Source organism: Cervus elaphus, chromosome 10 (genome assembly GCF_910594005.1).
Source record: "Cervus elaphus chromosome 10, mCerEla1.1, whole genome shotgun sequence".
Lineage (NCBI taxonomy): Eukaryota > Metazoa > Chordata > Mammalia > Artiodactyla > Cervidae > Cervus > Cervus elaphus.
Genome location: NC_057824.1, coordinates 17,567,931 through 17,580,385, shown reverse-complemented (window position 1 = coordinate 17,580,385; position 12,455 = coordinate 17,567,931). Strand labels below are relative to the sequence as shown.

Genomic DNA, 12,455 nt, shown 5'->3' with positions numbered 1-12,455 from the left:
GCTGCGGTTCCAGGCCCCGCTGGGCTACCTCTTTCGGCTCAGAATTCAGCCCTGGCAACAAGGAAGGGTTATCGACCACCGAGTCTCCAAGTCCGTCCATCCTAGAGTGCCCAGCGCGCGACTCGACGCCCGGGTTTCGCTATCTCTCGTCCCAGCTCTGTGAGGCCCGAGCGTCCAGGTCGTCCCTCTGTCGCGTTCGGGCTGCCGGCGGAGCTTAGTGACCCGAATCCGTCCTTGAGGTTCGCCGTCCCCTTCCGCGCGTGGGCCCCCCGACCTTCCTGCGGCTTAGCGGGCGGTGTCCGAGCTGCGGTCCCGGGGCTCGTCGCATCTCCGTCAGTACAAGCCCGTTTTGTCCCGGTCAGGATCAACGGCCCCTGGGGGGTGTGTACCCGTTTCTGGGCGTGCGTGCTCACACAATTGTGTTTTTCCTTGTGAGGTAGGTTTTCCCTTGTGCAGTAGTTTCCTTTCTTAGAGCTCTTTGACAGAGAATTGAGAGCTAAGGAATGACTTGTTCAAGATTAGGTAATTCACCAGTGGCGGGTGTTCCAGTGGAATTTAGGGTCCCTTTTTCCATCTTCTGTTTTTTCCACCACAGCGCACTCCCCGGAGGATGAGGACCTTCTTTACTTTATTTATGTCTTTATAGAGTTTCCTGGGTAATGTAGGCATTCCATAAATATTTACTGGGTCATATTTATAGGAATCTGAGTATTTGAGGTTGTCCGCTTTCAATTGTCAGCGTTTTCGTAGTATCAGCCTAGTCTAGTCAAGGGAATTCTTCCCAAGTCTACCACGTGTAGCCAGTGTTACAGTAGGTAGGACGGTGCCTTTGATTCAAGAAATCTGGGGAAAGGACTGAGGCAGTTTCACAAATATCAGTAACACAGGTAGGAAAGAGTAACACATAAGCTGAACGCTGTGAGAGTTCCAAGGAAGTGAAAGTTAATTTGGGGGTAGGGAAAACTTACAGAAGTCCTTGAGGGACTTGCCCTGCAGCAGAGAGTGGGGCCATATTCCAGGCAGGGGGAAAGGTAAGAGCAGTCTTGAAAGCTTCAGAGATGAGCATGTGAGAAAATCTTTAGTTTCTTTCTTTTTTTTAACTCAATGTAATTGGGGTATATTTAGAGTAAAAGTTAAAAAATGAGTTCTTGTACTTCTACTATGGCGCCTGGAATGAAAGTGAAGAGATTGCATTTAATCAAATAAAGTAATAAAGAGTATCATTTGAGGGTTTTTGAGGGAGATTCTTTACAGGGCAGCTCATCTGGAGCTAAGTTTAAGGTGGGAACAAAAATAAGAGACCATTACCAGGTCATTATGCTATTTTTGCTTTTAGGTAGACTGGTGTTACATGCCAAGGCTTAGATCTTGATCCTTTTTGAGTGAGAGAAAAGGATTAAACAGAGGTGATAATAGTAAGTATCTGCTGGGAATTTCCTGGCGGTCCAGTGGTTAGGGCTCCTTGCGTCCACTGTTGGGGGCACGGGTTCAGTCCTTGGTTGGGGAACTAAGATCCCACAAACCATGCAGCATGGCAAAAAAAAAAAAAAGTATCTGCCTAAGTCACTTGAATATATTTCAAAGCAGGTTCATTTCCTTAGAATTTCAGGTTGTGACTTAGTCTCTTCAAAGTAGTTGCTGTTTCCAGTCTCTCAGAACCAGTGGGCAATAAGTCTGCCACATGTAGCTCAGAGCATTGAGATCCTCATCATCCGGACCAAGCTGAGCATAAAATTGGAATTTGTTAAACTGAATAAATGGGCACAGCAGTGCCCCTGAGTGTCACTGGCAGGCCTGATTCATAACATAGGTAGGGAGCTGGTTAGTGAACACAGGGAGAAGAAAGTGGGAAAAGAGAACCCCTGAAAGGAAGAAGAGGAAACAAGGCACAAAACGCTGAATTGTGAATGAGAGCCCCTGATGACTGTTGTTGTTTGAATGTTAAGGATAAGGGCCACAGTTCCTTATTCTTGCTGAGGAACCCACTAAAGTCCCCTGAAAATCTTTCCTTTTGATGTCACCTTTCTCTGCCTGGGCACAGTTTGAGAAATGATGAATGTATAGCTGTAAAGCAACGAAAGCATGCCGTTTATTCTAAGACACCATACAACTGACTCAGCAGGCTGAATGTTTTTGCTGGGTGACTGGCTGGGTTTAATGGTGCTGCTATTGGCTAACAAACACTCTTTCCTTTTTTGGTTTATCATGGTAATCACCTTAGTTAGAGCTGCCTTTTTTTTAGAAGGTTGCTTGAGCTTAGCCTGTCATTGGCTTCACACCCTGTTCATTTTTGTATTTCATGAGCCTCTTAGTACTCTGTAAAGCAGTTGACATTTCTTGCAACAAATGTTAGAGGAAAACTTAATGGTCTGGGTTCTAGGTGAGAGGCTTTTAAGAATCCTGTGTAGTCAAGAAATGAATGAAAGTCAGTCTGGCTTTGCCCTAAAAGAGAAGAAAAATAACTGAAATACCAATCATTTTTCTCATTTCTCTGACATACTTTTCTTTCTTCATAGCACCTGGAATGGATAAAAGTGGCAGTTTTGTTACTTCCCATGAGGTTGTGTATCTGGAAGGAGAACCATGAAATTAACCTAGAGTAGGACGTTTCTAAAGACATGGAATGAATGGCTTTGGGCAACAACAGAATTTAAAAGGAATATTTGAGGGTGCAGAGCTATAGGAGAGTTTGCCAACAGAAGGATTTATGGGAAACAGAGATAAGAATCATCAATAGAGAAACCGTTTAAATTTCTTCAAGCAGTGGAAAAACTGAGTCTTGGGTCAAATTAAGTAAAATCTATGCTGAAGAGAAATCAAATAAAATCTCAAATGGAGAAAATATGTTACTGAACATTCAATGTAAATTTAGGAAAACAATCTCAAGGACAAATCTTTTAAATCATTTTTTACTATTGTAAAATTTTTATAAAACTTTTGGGCTCATCTCTAAGAACTGCCATGATGCTGAAACTTGATAATATCCCAAATATGGAAGAATTTTAGTTATAAATAACACTTGAAAATACACAAAATGTACACAAGGAAGAATATCTGAGAGTGGAAAAGTGCCAATAACATACATTACTTATAAACTTAACAGATTACCTCGGTAAACATAAACACTCAAGTTAAAGCTTAGTCTTTGGGAATGCTGTATTGAATGCAGTAGAAGTTGGATTTCATTTATATGGACAACAACCTACTAACTTTCTTATTCGCCTAAAGATACTATACTGCTGTTCCTGAATTCCAACTCTCCAGACATCTCACTGTCAGGGTGGCTTAAAGTCTTTATCCAGGTGGACGAACTGCTGCCCAGTGAACACTACAGGCAAAGCAATATGATTACTGCTTTCCTTTCTGGCAGTGAGGAAAATCAGCTTGTTTCAGGAGAGGAGAAGCCACACTGCATCTGTTACACAATATCATTCTGTCTTTGCCTTTGAGGCTTTCATACTCCCTTCTGAAGCACTACTTTTTATTGAGATTTATCTTACCTGAGTCTGTTCTTGTGAGCACATCTCTCCTTTTCTCTTCCTTTTGTGTGTTTTCCTATATTCAGTTAGGGAGAGTATGCAGGTACTCTGACTGGTGCTACTGTAAGGAGAGAGGAAGAGAAGAAGCAGCATTCAGAAGCAGGGTTCTGAAGAGTGATCGATCATCCATGTCTTGCGGTAGCAACAGCTAGACAGGACTTTGGCGGTGATAACTCTCTGAGTTCAGACCTTTACCTCTAGACCAGCACTACATGAGCCTTTATCCCTTTTAGGGATATGTGTACCCTTCAGTATAAATGCCTGTGCCTTCTGGGAGTTTGTGCTAGTTTTTGGAGGGGATGGGTTTTTTTTTTTTTTTTTTTCATTTTTAATTTTTCTTCTAATTAAGTAGGGCTTCTTTTTACCCCTGTTGATTGTTTGAAACCAAATTCAGTATGAATAAGAGAGGAAAATATACAACACTGAATTTGGAGGAGAAAATGAAGGTTCTAAGTAGTATTGAAGCTGGAAGATCTCTTAAAAGTGTAACGGCTGAATTTGGAATCAGTAAGTCAACACTTTATGACATTAAAAAGAATAAGAAATTGATTTTGGACTTTGTACTGAAGCAGGACATGCCATTAGTAGGGGCTGAGAAGAGAAAGAGGAAAACAGAAGCCAAATATGGTGACGTGGACGACGCTGTCTACATGTGGTACCAACAGAAATGCTCCGCTGGTGTCCCTGTGAGAGGTGTGGAGCTTCAGGCTGCTGCCGAGAAATTCGCACAGTGTTTTGGGCGAACAGACTTCAAAGCTAGCACTGGTTGGCTTTTTAGATTTCGAAATAGGCATGCAATTGGGAACCGAAAAGTATGTGCGGAACAAGTCCTAAGTTCAGCTTCAGAAAATGTTGAGTCATTTCGACAAAAACTGTCCATGCTTATCAAAGAAGAGAAGTTGTGTCTTGCTCAGCTGTACAGTGGAGATGAGACTGACCTCTTTTGGAAGTCAATGACAGAAAATACTCAGGCAAGCAGAAAAGCTATTTGTCTGCCAGGGAGGAAAATAAACAAAGAACGATTGTCTGCTCTTTTATGTGCAAACGCAGATGGTACTCATAAGTTGAAGTCAATCATTATTGGAAAATCAAAGCTGCCCAAAAGTGTAAAAGAGGACACGTGTACATTACCTGTGATATACAAACTTAGTAAAGATGTTTGGTTCACCAGAGAATTGTTTTCAGAATGGTTTTTTCAAAACTTTGTTCCTGAGGTCAAACACTTCCAACTTAATGTTCTAAGATTCCATGAGGAGGATGTCAGGGCCTTGTTACTTCTGAACAGTTCTCCAGTTCACCCTTCTACTGAATTACTAACCAGTGAGGATGGTCGAATAAAATGCATGTTCTTTCCCCATAACACTTCAACCTTGATTCAACCAATGAATCAAGGTGTGATCTTGAGCTGCAAATGACTTTACAGGTGGAAGCAACTTGAGGAAAGTCTTGTAATTTTTGAAGAAAGTGATGATGAACAAGAAAAAGGAGAAAAAGTAGCTTCCAAGATTAAAATCTACAACCTAAAAAGAGCAGTTTTTAACTGGGCAAAGAGTTGGGATGAAGTAAAGCAAATAACAATAGCAAATGCATGGGGAAATCTTCTTTACAAAAAGGAACATGAATATGATCTTCAAGGCTTAGAAGATGGGGATTATAGAGAAATTCTTGAGAAATGTAGGGAGTTGGAAACCAAGCTGGATGACAATAGGGTATGGTTCAATGGGGGTGAAGAAGAAAAGGGTAGCCCCCCAAAAATAAAAGGTGGAATTACAAAGAAAGTTGTTCAAAAAGGAGCTAAAGAGGAGGCTGGTGAATTTAAGTTATCTGCTGTAGGAAAGAGTTTGGACTACCTACTGGACTTTGTCGATGTCACACCTGAGTTTCAAAGGTTCCATTTTACACTGAAAGAGATGCAACAAGAAATAATCAAGAAACAGTTCCAGAATAGAATCCATTCTAGAATTGGTAGCTTTTTGAAACCGAGGTCTCATAATATTAAGTATTCCTTCAGTATGCCTTCAACTTCTGGTTGTAATAATTAGATGTTGTGTTTAAAGATTTCTGCAGTTTTGTGATGATACATGAACTAGACCTGTTGTGGATTGTCATTGTTTTTATAAACTGACCTCACTGCATAGCAATGCCCATTTATATTGTTTTTAAATTTTTAATGGAATAAATTTGGGGTTTTTTTTTTTATGTTTTAATATGTTCTTCCAATTTTTTTTTTCTATTTAAGGCAAAGGCTTTAATAAGGAATTACTGTCCCAGATTATGGGTGGAATGGAAAGCATTAAAATCTAAATATATTCACAGCATATAACAAAGCAACTAAAAAAAGAAAAGCAGCTATATTTATGCTGACTAGTTATTTAAGAAGATAAGGACAGACTTCAATTTAATGGTATGACACACTCTGCTCTTATAAATGGGTTACCACCTACTTAGTATTTGTTTTTCTCTTATTGTGGAAGTAACATGCCAATTATAAAAGATAACATAAAAAAGATAAAAGCACTCAAATTTTATTGACTAATGATGGACTCTTCAACACTTTGGTATATTGCATGTATCTTTAAAATAGGTAAGTTACTGGAGAAGGAAATGGCAACCCACTCCAGTATTCTTGCCTGGTAAATCCCATGGATGGAGGAGCCTGGTAGGCTACAGTTCATGGGGGTCACAGAGTCGGATATGACTGAGCGACTTCACTGACATAATAGACAGGAGGAGGAGGTACTGGTCAATTTGTACTTTATTCTTTTTTTATTTTTTAAGAGTTCAGCTCTTTAGCGAACGTGTTACAAAAGAGGCTCAGTCAAAAGCCCAAAGCCCATGTCATGATCAGACTCCTCAGGCCCCTCTTTCTCAGCTGTCTTCTCAGCTGGTGGGGGCAGCAGGAACTCCTGCAGCTGAGCCCCAGGCACTGGGCAAGCCCACCAGCCCCTGCCCTGCACATGAGGTTCACAGTGTCGACACTGGCCAGAGCCTTGGCAAACCGTGCTGGCCAGAAAGGGTCAATGTTTACGCCAGCCACTTAATGAGGGCCTGGCTCCTCCGTGACCGTCACCCCGTTGTGCAGGGTGAGTTAGATGCAGGCGAGCTTCCAGATGGAGGCCGTGATACAAGCAAACATGAAGCAGGCACTGCTGGGCAAGCTGCTGCACACGGGGTGAAGTGAGGGACCTCACTGCAGCGCGATCCGAGCTTCCTCCGAGGGACTGAGCACCTTAGTGGCAGCTGAGAAAGGGAGCCAGGTAAATTTCTCAAAGACTGGGTCCATGGACTCCCCAGGCTCAGATGATATTCAAAATATCTACCAACTAGGCCTGACTCAGGCACTGAAGAGTGGAAGTACTAGACTGGGGCTTGGCGATGCTACTGGTGGTCCATGATGCTCCTGCCTCTCCTGTGGCACCAGAGAGGAGAACCCAGGAGGCTGCCACACCTGGAGCTACTGCAGCTCCATCCTCCCGCTGGCCTGTGTGGGGCCTGGTTGGTTGCAGTTATGGCTTGGTGACTCAGCGTGCCTCTTCCTGCTTGGGTCCTGAGATGGGAGGGACAAGGAACCTTCTCATACCCCATCCCTTGACCCTTATGAACTGGCAGTGAAACTGGAGGTCAAGAGATAGCCGCAAGCCAGAGCACCCATTGCAGAAGGTCACTGCCTTGGCCCTGGGCAACCTGGGAGTGAAGGTTTCCTCTCGCCACCCAGACCCGAGCAGTCAACACTGGGCCCCCTCTCCGAGCCTCCAAGTGGCTCCTCAGCTGGCCATAGACCTCACAAATCTCACTCTGGCTGGCAGGCAGAGGGTAGCTGCTTGCCATAGATGGCAACATGTGTGGCTGGGGAGGTAAGCCTTTCTTGCTAGGAAAGAGCTTATCTAAACTGAAGCAAGGTAGGATTTGATCTGCTGAGTGCTGAGCCAGCTTTTCTGGAACTTCTTTTGTGTGTCCAGCAGGTACAGTTGCTCCACCAGGAAGTGGCTCCCACTCAGATGCTGGCCTGGGCACTTCTGGGTGTTTTCTGCTGAAATTTCCTCTTTTTTTTTTGGCTGAGTTTCCCCAGCCTCTCCCTGCCTCTTTTCCACCAACTGGCTCCCTGCCTTGACCCTAGGAAGTGTCAACCAACCCATCTGCTGTTTAAAGTGTGTGATGATATTGCAAGATTAGGAGGAATCCTGGGTCCAAGGTCTGTGCCAAACTGGCAAGTGATATGGTAATACCACCTGGTGTTGCAAGTGACTTGGCACAGGTTGGCAGCCCAGGGCAGCGGACTCTGCCTGTCAGGCCCCTCCCTGAGCCACAGTCTCATGGTGACAATCCTCTCCTGTCAAGCCACCCACTCCAGCCCCAGCCCCACCCCGCTGAGCTGCTCTGGGTTCCTGTGGTCCCAGAAAGGCCTCAGATTCCAGGCTGGGCCAGGCCTTGGCCCTGGCCATCCCCTCTGCCTGTCTTCGGGCCTTCCTCACTCCCTCACTTCAGGAGAGTCTGCACAAATGTTGCTCTCAGACCTTCCCTGCCCTTCCCTGTTTCTCATGGCGCTTGTCAAACTGACATCATCATGTTTGTAACATCAAACTCTTTTTTTTTTAAACTATTTTTTGCTGCTGTTTTTGCTGTGCCTACCACAACGCCTGACCCACTTTTCCTGCCAATTAAATGATTGTTCGTGAGTGAATGTAAAAAAAATATATATATATATAGGTAAGTTACATTATTGTAAATAGAGTTTTATATCTTATTAACATTTTTGTTATTTATAAAATTAGCATTTGTTGAGACACCTTTCAATCCTTAGGGTAGAATGGATGGTGGAAGAAGTTGAGGGGGAATGTCAGATGAGCATACTGGATAACTCTCAAGTTCATTGCATTAACATCCATTTTTACCCCAGTGTTCATAAAGTCTCAGAATATATGACCTGCAGTCATACTCTTTTCAAAAGTATTCATTGAGGGAGTTCCGTGGTGGCCTAGAGGTTAGGATTCCAGACTTTCACTGCCATGGCTCAGGTTCAATCCCTGGTCAGCATTTGAGACCCCACAAATCCTGTGAATAGCATCCCCCCCGTCGAAAAAACAGTTTTCATTGATTTTGCAAATTTCATGTTGTTGTGCTGGGTATTTAGGAATAGGAACAAGCGACAGCTGGGTGTGTGAGAGCCAAAATGAGTCCACAGAGGGCTTTGTGAGTGCTTGGATAATAGGGAGCAGGCAAGTGTGACTTATGAGCTGACCTTTAAAGTGTGGGGGAAGCAGGGGAAAAGGGAGTCTGGGCAAAGGGGAAGTGAGCACAGGCTCTCTGGTGTCAGAATGTATATCCCTGGGAAGCGTCGAGGTCCCTGGATGGTTGCTGTAGGGGCGACTAGTGGAGACAGGAGCAAAGACAAACCAGTGACAGATTTTCAATGCCCCTGGAGCTCATCCGAAGAGTTTAGACTTCCGCCTGGACCCACTTGAGGTCGCATAGGTTCTGCATCCTGAACACTTCTCCCTCCTTACTGCTCCTTTCCTAGTCCAGGTTGCAGCACACTGCACCTGCCTCCTTAGTCTCTTCTCCCATCAGTTCCCCATCCTGTGGCCAGACACAGCGAACTAAAAATTGAAGAGGTGCTCCCAGTGGACCGTGGCCCCTAAGCCCACCCTTCCCTGCCTGAGACGCCCCTTGCCACCTGCCCATCGGTACCAGCTCGCCTCCTGCTGGACCACGAGGGAGGGTAGGACCGCGGGTTAGCGCGCGCACCTGCGGACTAGGAAGCTTCGGAGAGGTTGGTCGCGCCGCCAGTAACTGCTGGCGGTGGAAGGAGAGGAAAACTGTGCTGCTCGGCCGTCCCGGCCCCGCGCCTGGAGTTGGAGCCGAAGACTGGGCGAGGTCCAGGGCAGCCGGGGCCGGGCCTGCGCGGAGGGCGGTCCTGAGGAGGGGCGCGGCCCGGCAAGGCCCTGGAGGGCTCGCGAGCGGAGCGCGGCAGGTACGGGCTGCCTGCGCGAGGCGGCCCCAGGCTCTCGCGGAGGGGGAAAGGTTTGCCGGGACGCAGCAGTGGAGCACCGCACGCCCCCCCGCCCCACACCCTAGCCCTTGCTCCTCCCGGGCCGCCTCGGGAGCCATCCTCGAACGGACCAGCTGGTGGGGCTCACAGGTGGTCCTAGGCGCGCTGCGCCCGCTCCCAGATGGCGCTAGAAGCTAAGCTGTGGGGCCCACAGCCTCGTTTGTTTTTTTGCCTAAACCTGAGAAAGGACTGACGTTTTGGCTGCTGGAAATCATTTCTGAAGACGAGAGCTCCTCGGAGAAACACAGGTTCCTCGCTCTTGTTCCAGTGGCTGTGGCAGGGTTCCCAGACTTCACCTGGATCCCCTCCCAAGAGAATGGGAAACAGCAAGAGAAGCTTCACCCTCTGATGGGGAACCACACCCAGGATTTAGAACGTTTTCCTGCCTAGAGGGGCAGTTGGGGTGGAGAGACAAAGACAGCTTCCTCTTTAGGTCCTTAACACACCCTGGCATGCGTGCGTACGGGGTGTGCAGCGTGCATAGTCGCGTCGACTCTGAGACTCCATGGACTGTAACCTGCCAGCCCCAGCCCCTTCTGTCCCTGGAATTTTCCAGGCATAAATACTGGAGTGGGTTACCATTGCCTACATTTCAGAAACTTAGCATTTTCTCTTCTCATCCTTGCCACCTGGGGAAATCTGTCTCCCTGAAGCAGGTTTGCATCCTGATGAGCCATCAGTTTTGGTTTCTTAACGCAGAAGTTTCTGGGATGCTCAAAGTGTTTCAGTGATGAATTAAGGACATTCACTTGTTTGTCAGAGATGGCGTGGAGGGTGTCGTTGAATTTACCTGGACCATTCCGTCTCCTAACTGCACTGAAACATGTTCAGTTCTTTCATGAATGGGGTAAAAACTCAGTGATTGCTGATGGCTCTTCCTGGAAATAAAAACTAAACAACTTAGTGCTGTTTTATCACTCTGTCCGGTCTCTGGTGTTATGGGCCTTTATCCCCTTTGTTGGGCTTGATGCTTCTAGATGGCCTCTGCCAGGCTTTTTCACATTGCTTATTCATGGTACCAGGAGACTTTCTGCTGGTTTCAGGCACTACCTTTGCTACAAGGGTATGGGACTGTTGCTCAGGGTCAGTCTACATCTACCAGGTCTCCGCCGTACCCATCTGGACTGCGGGGGCAGGGGTCTTTATTGCCCCCAGTGTTAGTTTCTTTTTGACAAAAAAGCCAGCTGGAATCTCTTCTGGTTTCTTTCCCAAGAAGACTAGTGGGGTAAGAGTAGCAGTAACGTAAAAGTATATATACTTAACCTTCCCTTGCAATGCCTTCATGGGACCCTACTGTAAGGATCTCTGACCTGCTTTTTCAAATATGACTAGAAGAAAAAACAAAACACACATATGACTTCAAGGACAAAGTCATCAATCCTGCCTGTAACAGTAAACTACCACCCAAATATTCCTGCCAGCATGGTCTTTTTTTTTTTTTTTTCTCGCTCCTGCTGCACCCAAGTGGCTTGCGGGATCTTAGTTCCCCAATCAAGGACTGAACCCGGGCCACGGCAGTAAAAGCACCGAGTCCTAACCACTGGACTGCCAGGGAATTCTCCGGCTTGGTCTTACATTGATCTCAGTATCAGGTACTTAGAAGAAAAGCAATTTCCCAGTTTTATATGTCCACAAGTGGCACAAATAGATGAGTATTTTATGTTCCAGGCTCTGTGCTAAGTGTTTTACATGCAATACTTTGTGACATCATCTTATGAAAACAAGGCAAGAAGGGCTCTGCATATTAAGTTTGTTAGAAGGGGAGCTGGACTGAGGACTGGGTGAAGTCTCCTCTTGGAAAGGCTTCTTGTGCCAGGAGTGAACACATGAGGGGCCTCTTGCTCTGGCTGTAGTACTCCAAGTAGGAGCAATGCCAGTTAGAGCACATCATGAGATCTGTATGGGTGATATTATGGGGCTTCAGGGGTAAGTGGGGTTCTAAAGGGGTGCTTTCCGTTTTTAAGAGGTTTCAACCCACGTAAGTTACCATCTTAACCAGAGTGCTTAGTAACATCAACTTTATACCACCCACCCATTTCATGGCATCAAGAGCCACAGCAGCCTGACCCGCTCCCACCACTTTCCATCCCATATGAATCTCTTTCAAATCCTCACCTCCCTCGCCTGGTGCCCAAGCCCCACACTACCGCTGCTCTCAAGAGAAGGGGCAAGGAATGAGACAGATACAGGAAAGGGTGAGGAGCATGCAGGGGTACCTCCCTCACTTAATATGCTATATTTAACAGTCTGTTGCCAATGGAATATTTCATCTTTTCCTCCTGAAGAACAGCTAATTTGGTATCTTCCTCTAGGGTCAAAACCTGCAATGTTTTCCTGGCATCAGCATTTCCCACTCCTAGAATTTTTCTGGAATCCTCTTTTCCACAGAAACACACTTCTGAATTCCTATTCCTGATTCCCCATTGTAAAATGTAATGCTTTCCCCTAGTAATTTTGCCCTCTACCCCAAGTCTCTCTCCACTCATGGGCAATAACTCAGTCATACCAGCAGCATTTTTTCCCAGCAACCATTTCCTAGACCAAAAATAACTTGTTTTTGAAGAGCCAGATCTTTACTTTGCAAGAAAGCAAACATTCTAAACAATCAAAAGGCATGGTCACTGCTATATGCTAGAGGAGGAAAATAAACACACACACACACAACTTAATGCACACCTTTATGACATCACCCGAAGCAGCCACTGGGCTTGACCCTTGTTTCCACACAGCAACCTCAGCCTGCAGCCAGCCAGGGCCACACCCTCCCTCCCTCCTCCTGTCTGTTGTCACCTTTTTCAGAACCTTCCTTAGCAACAAAACCAGAAAGAGAAAGCAGGGCCTCCTCCCAAAGTGGACAGACAGATCAA

General features: G+C 45.8%; 1 protein-coding gene across 1 annotated transcript; it reads left to right on the top strand.

Moving 5' to 3' along the window:
* Positions 1-8: 8 nt before the first annotated feature.
* TIGD7 (tigger transposable element derived 7) lies at positions 9-6,979 on the top strand. Its single transcript, XM_043914136.1, is given in 2 exon segments — positions 9-436; positions 2,517-6,979. A coding segment is annotated over 1 exon segment (1,647 nt). The 5' UTR covers positions 9-436; positions 2,517-3,934; the 3' UTR covers positions 5,582-6,979.
* The last annotated feature ends 5,476 nt before the right edge of the window (positions 6,980-12,455 follow it).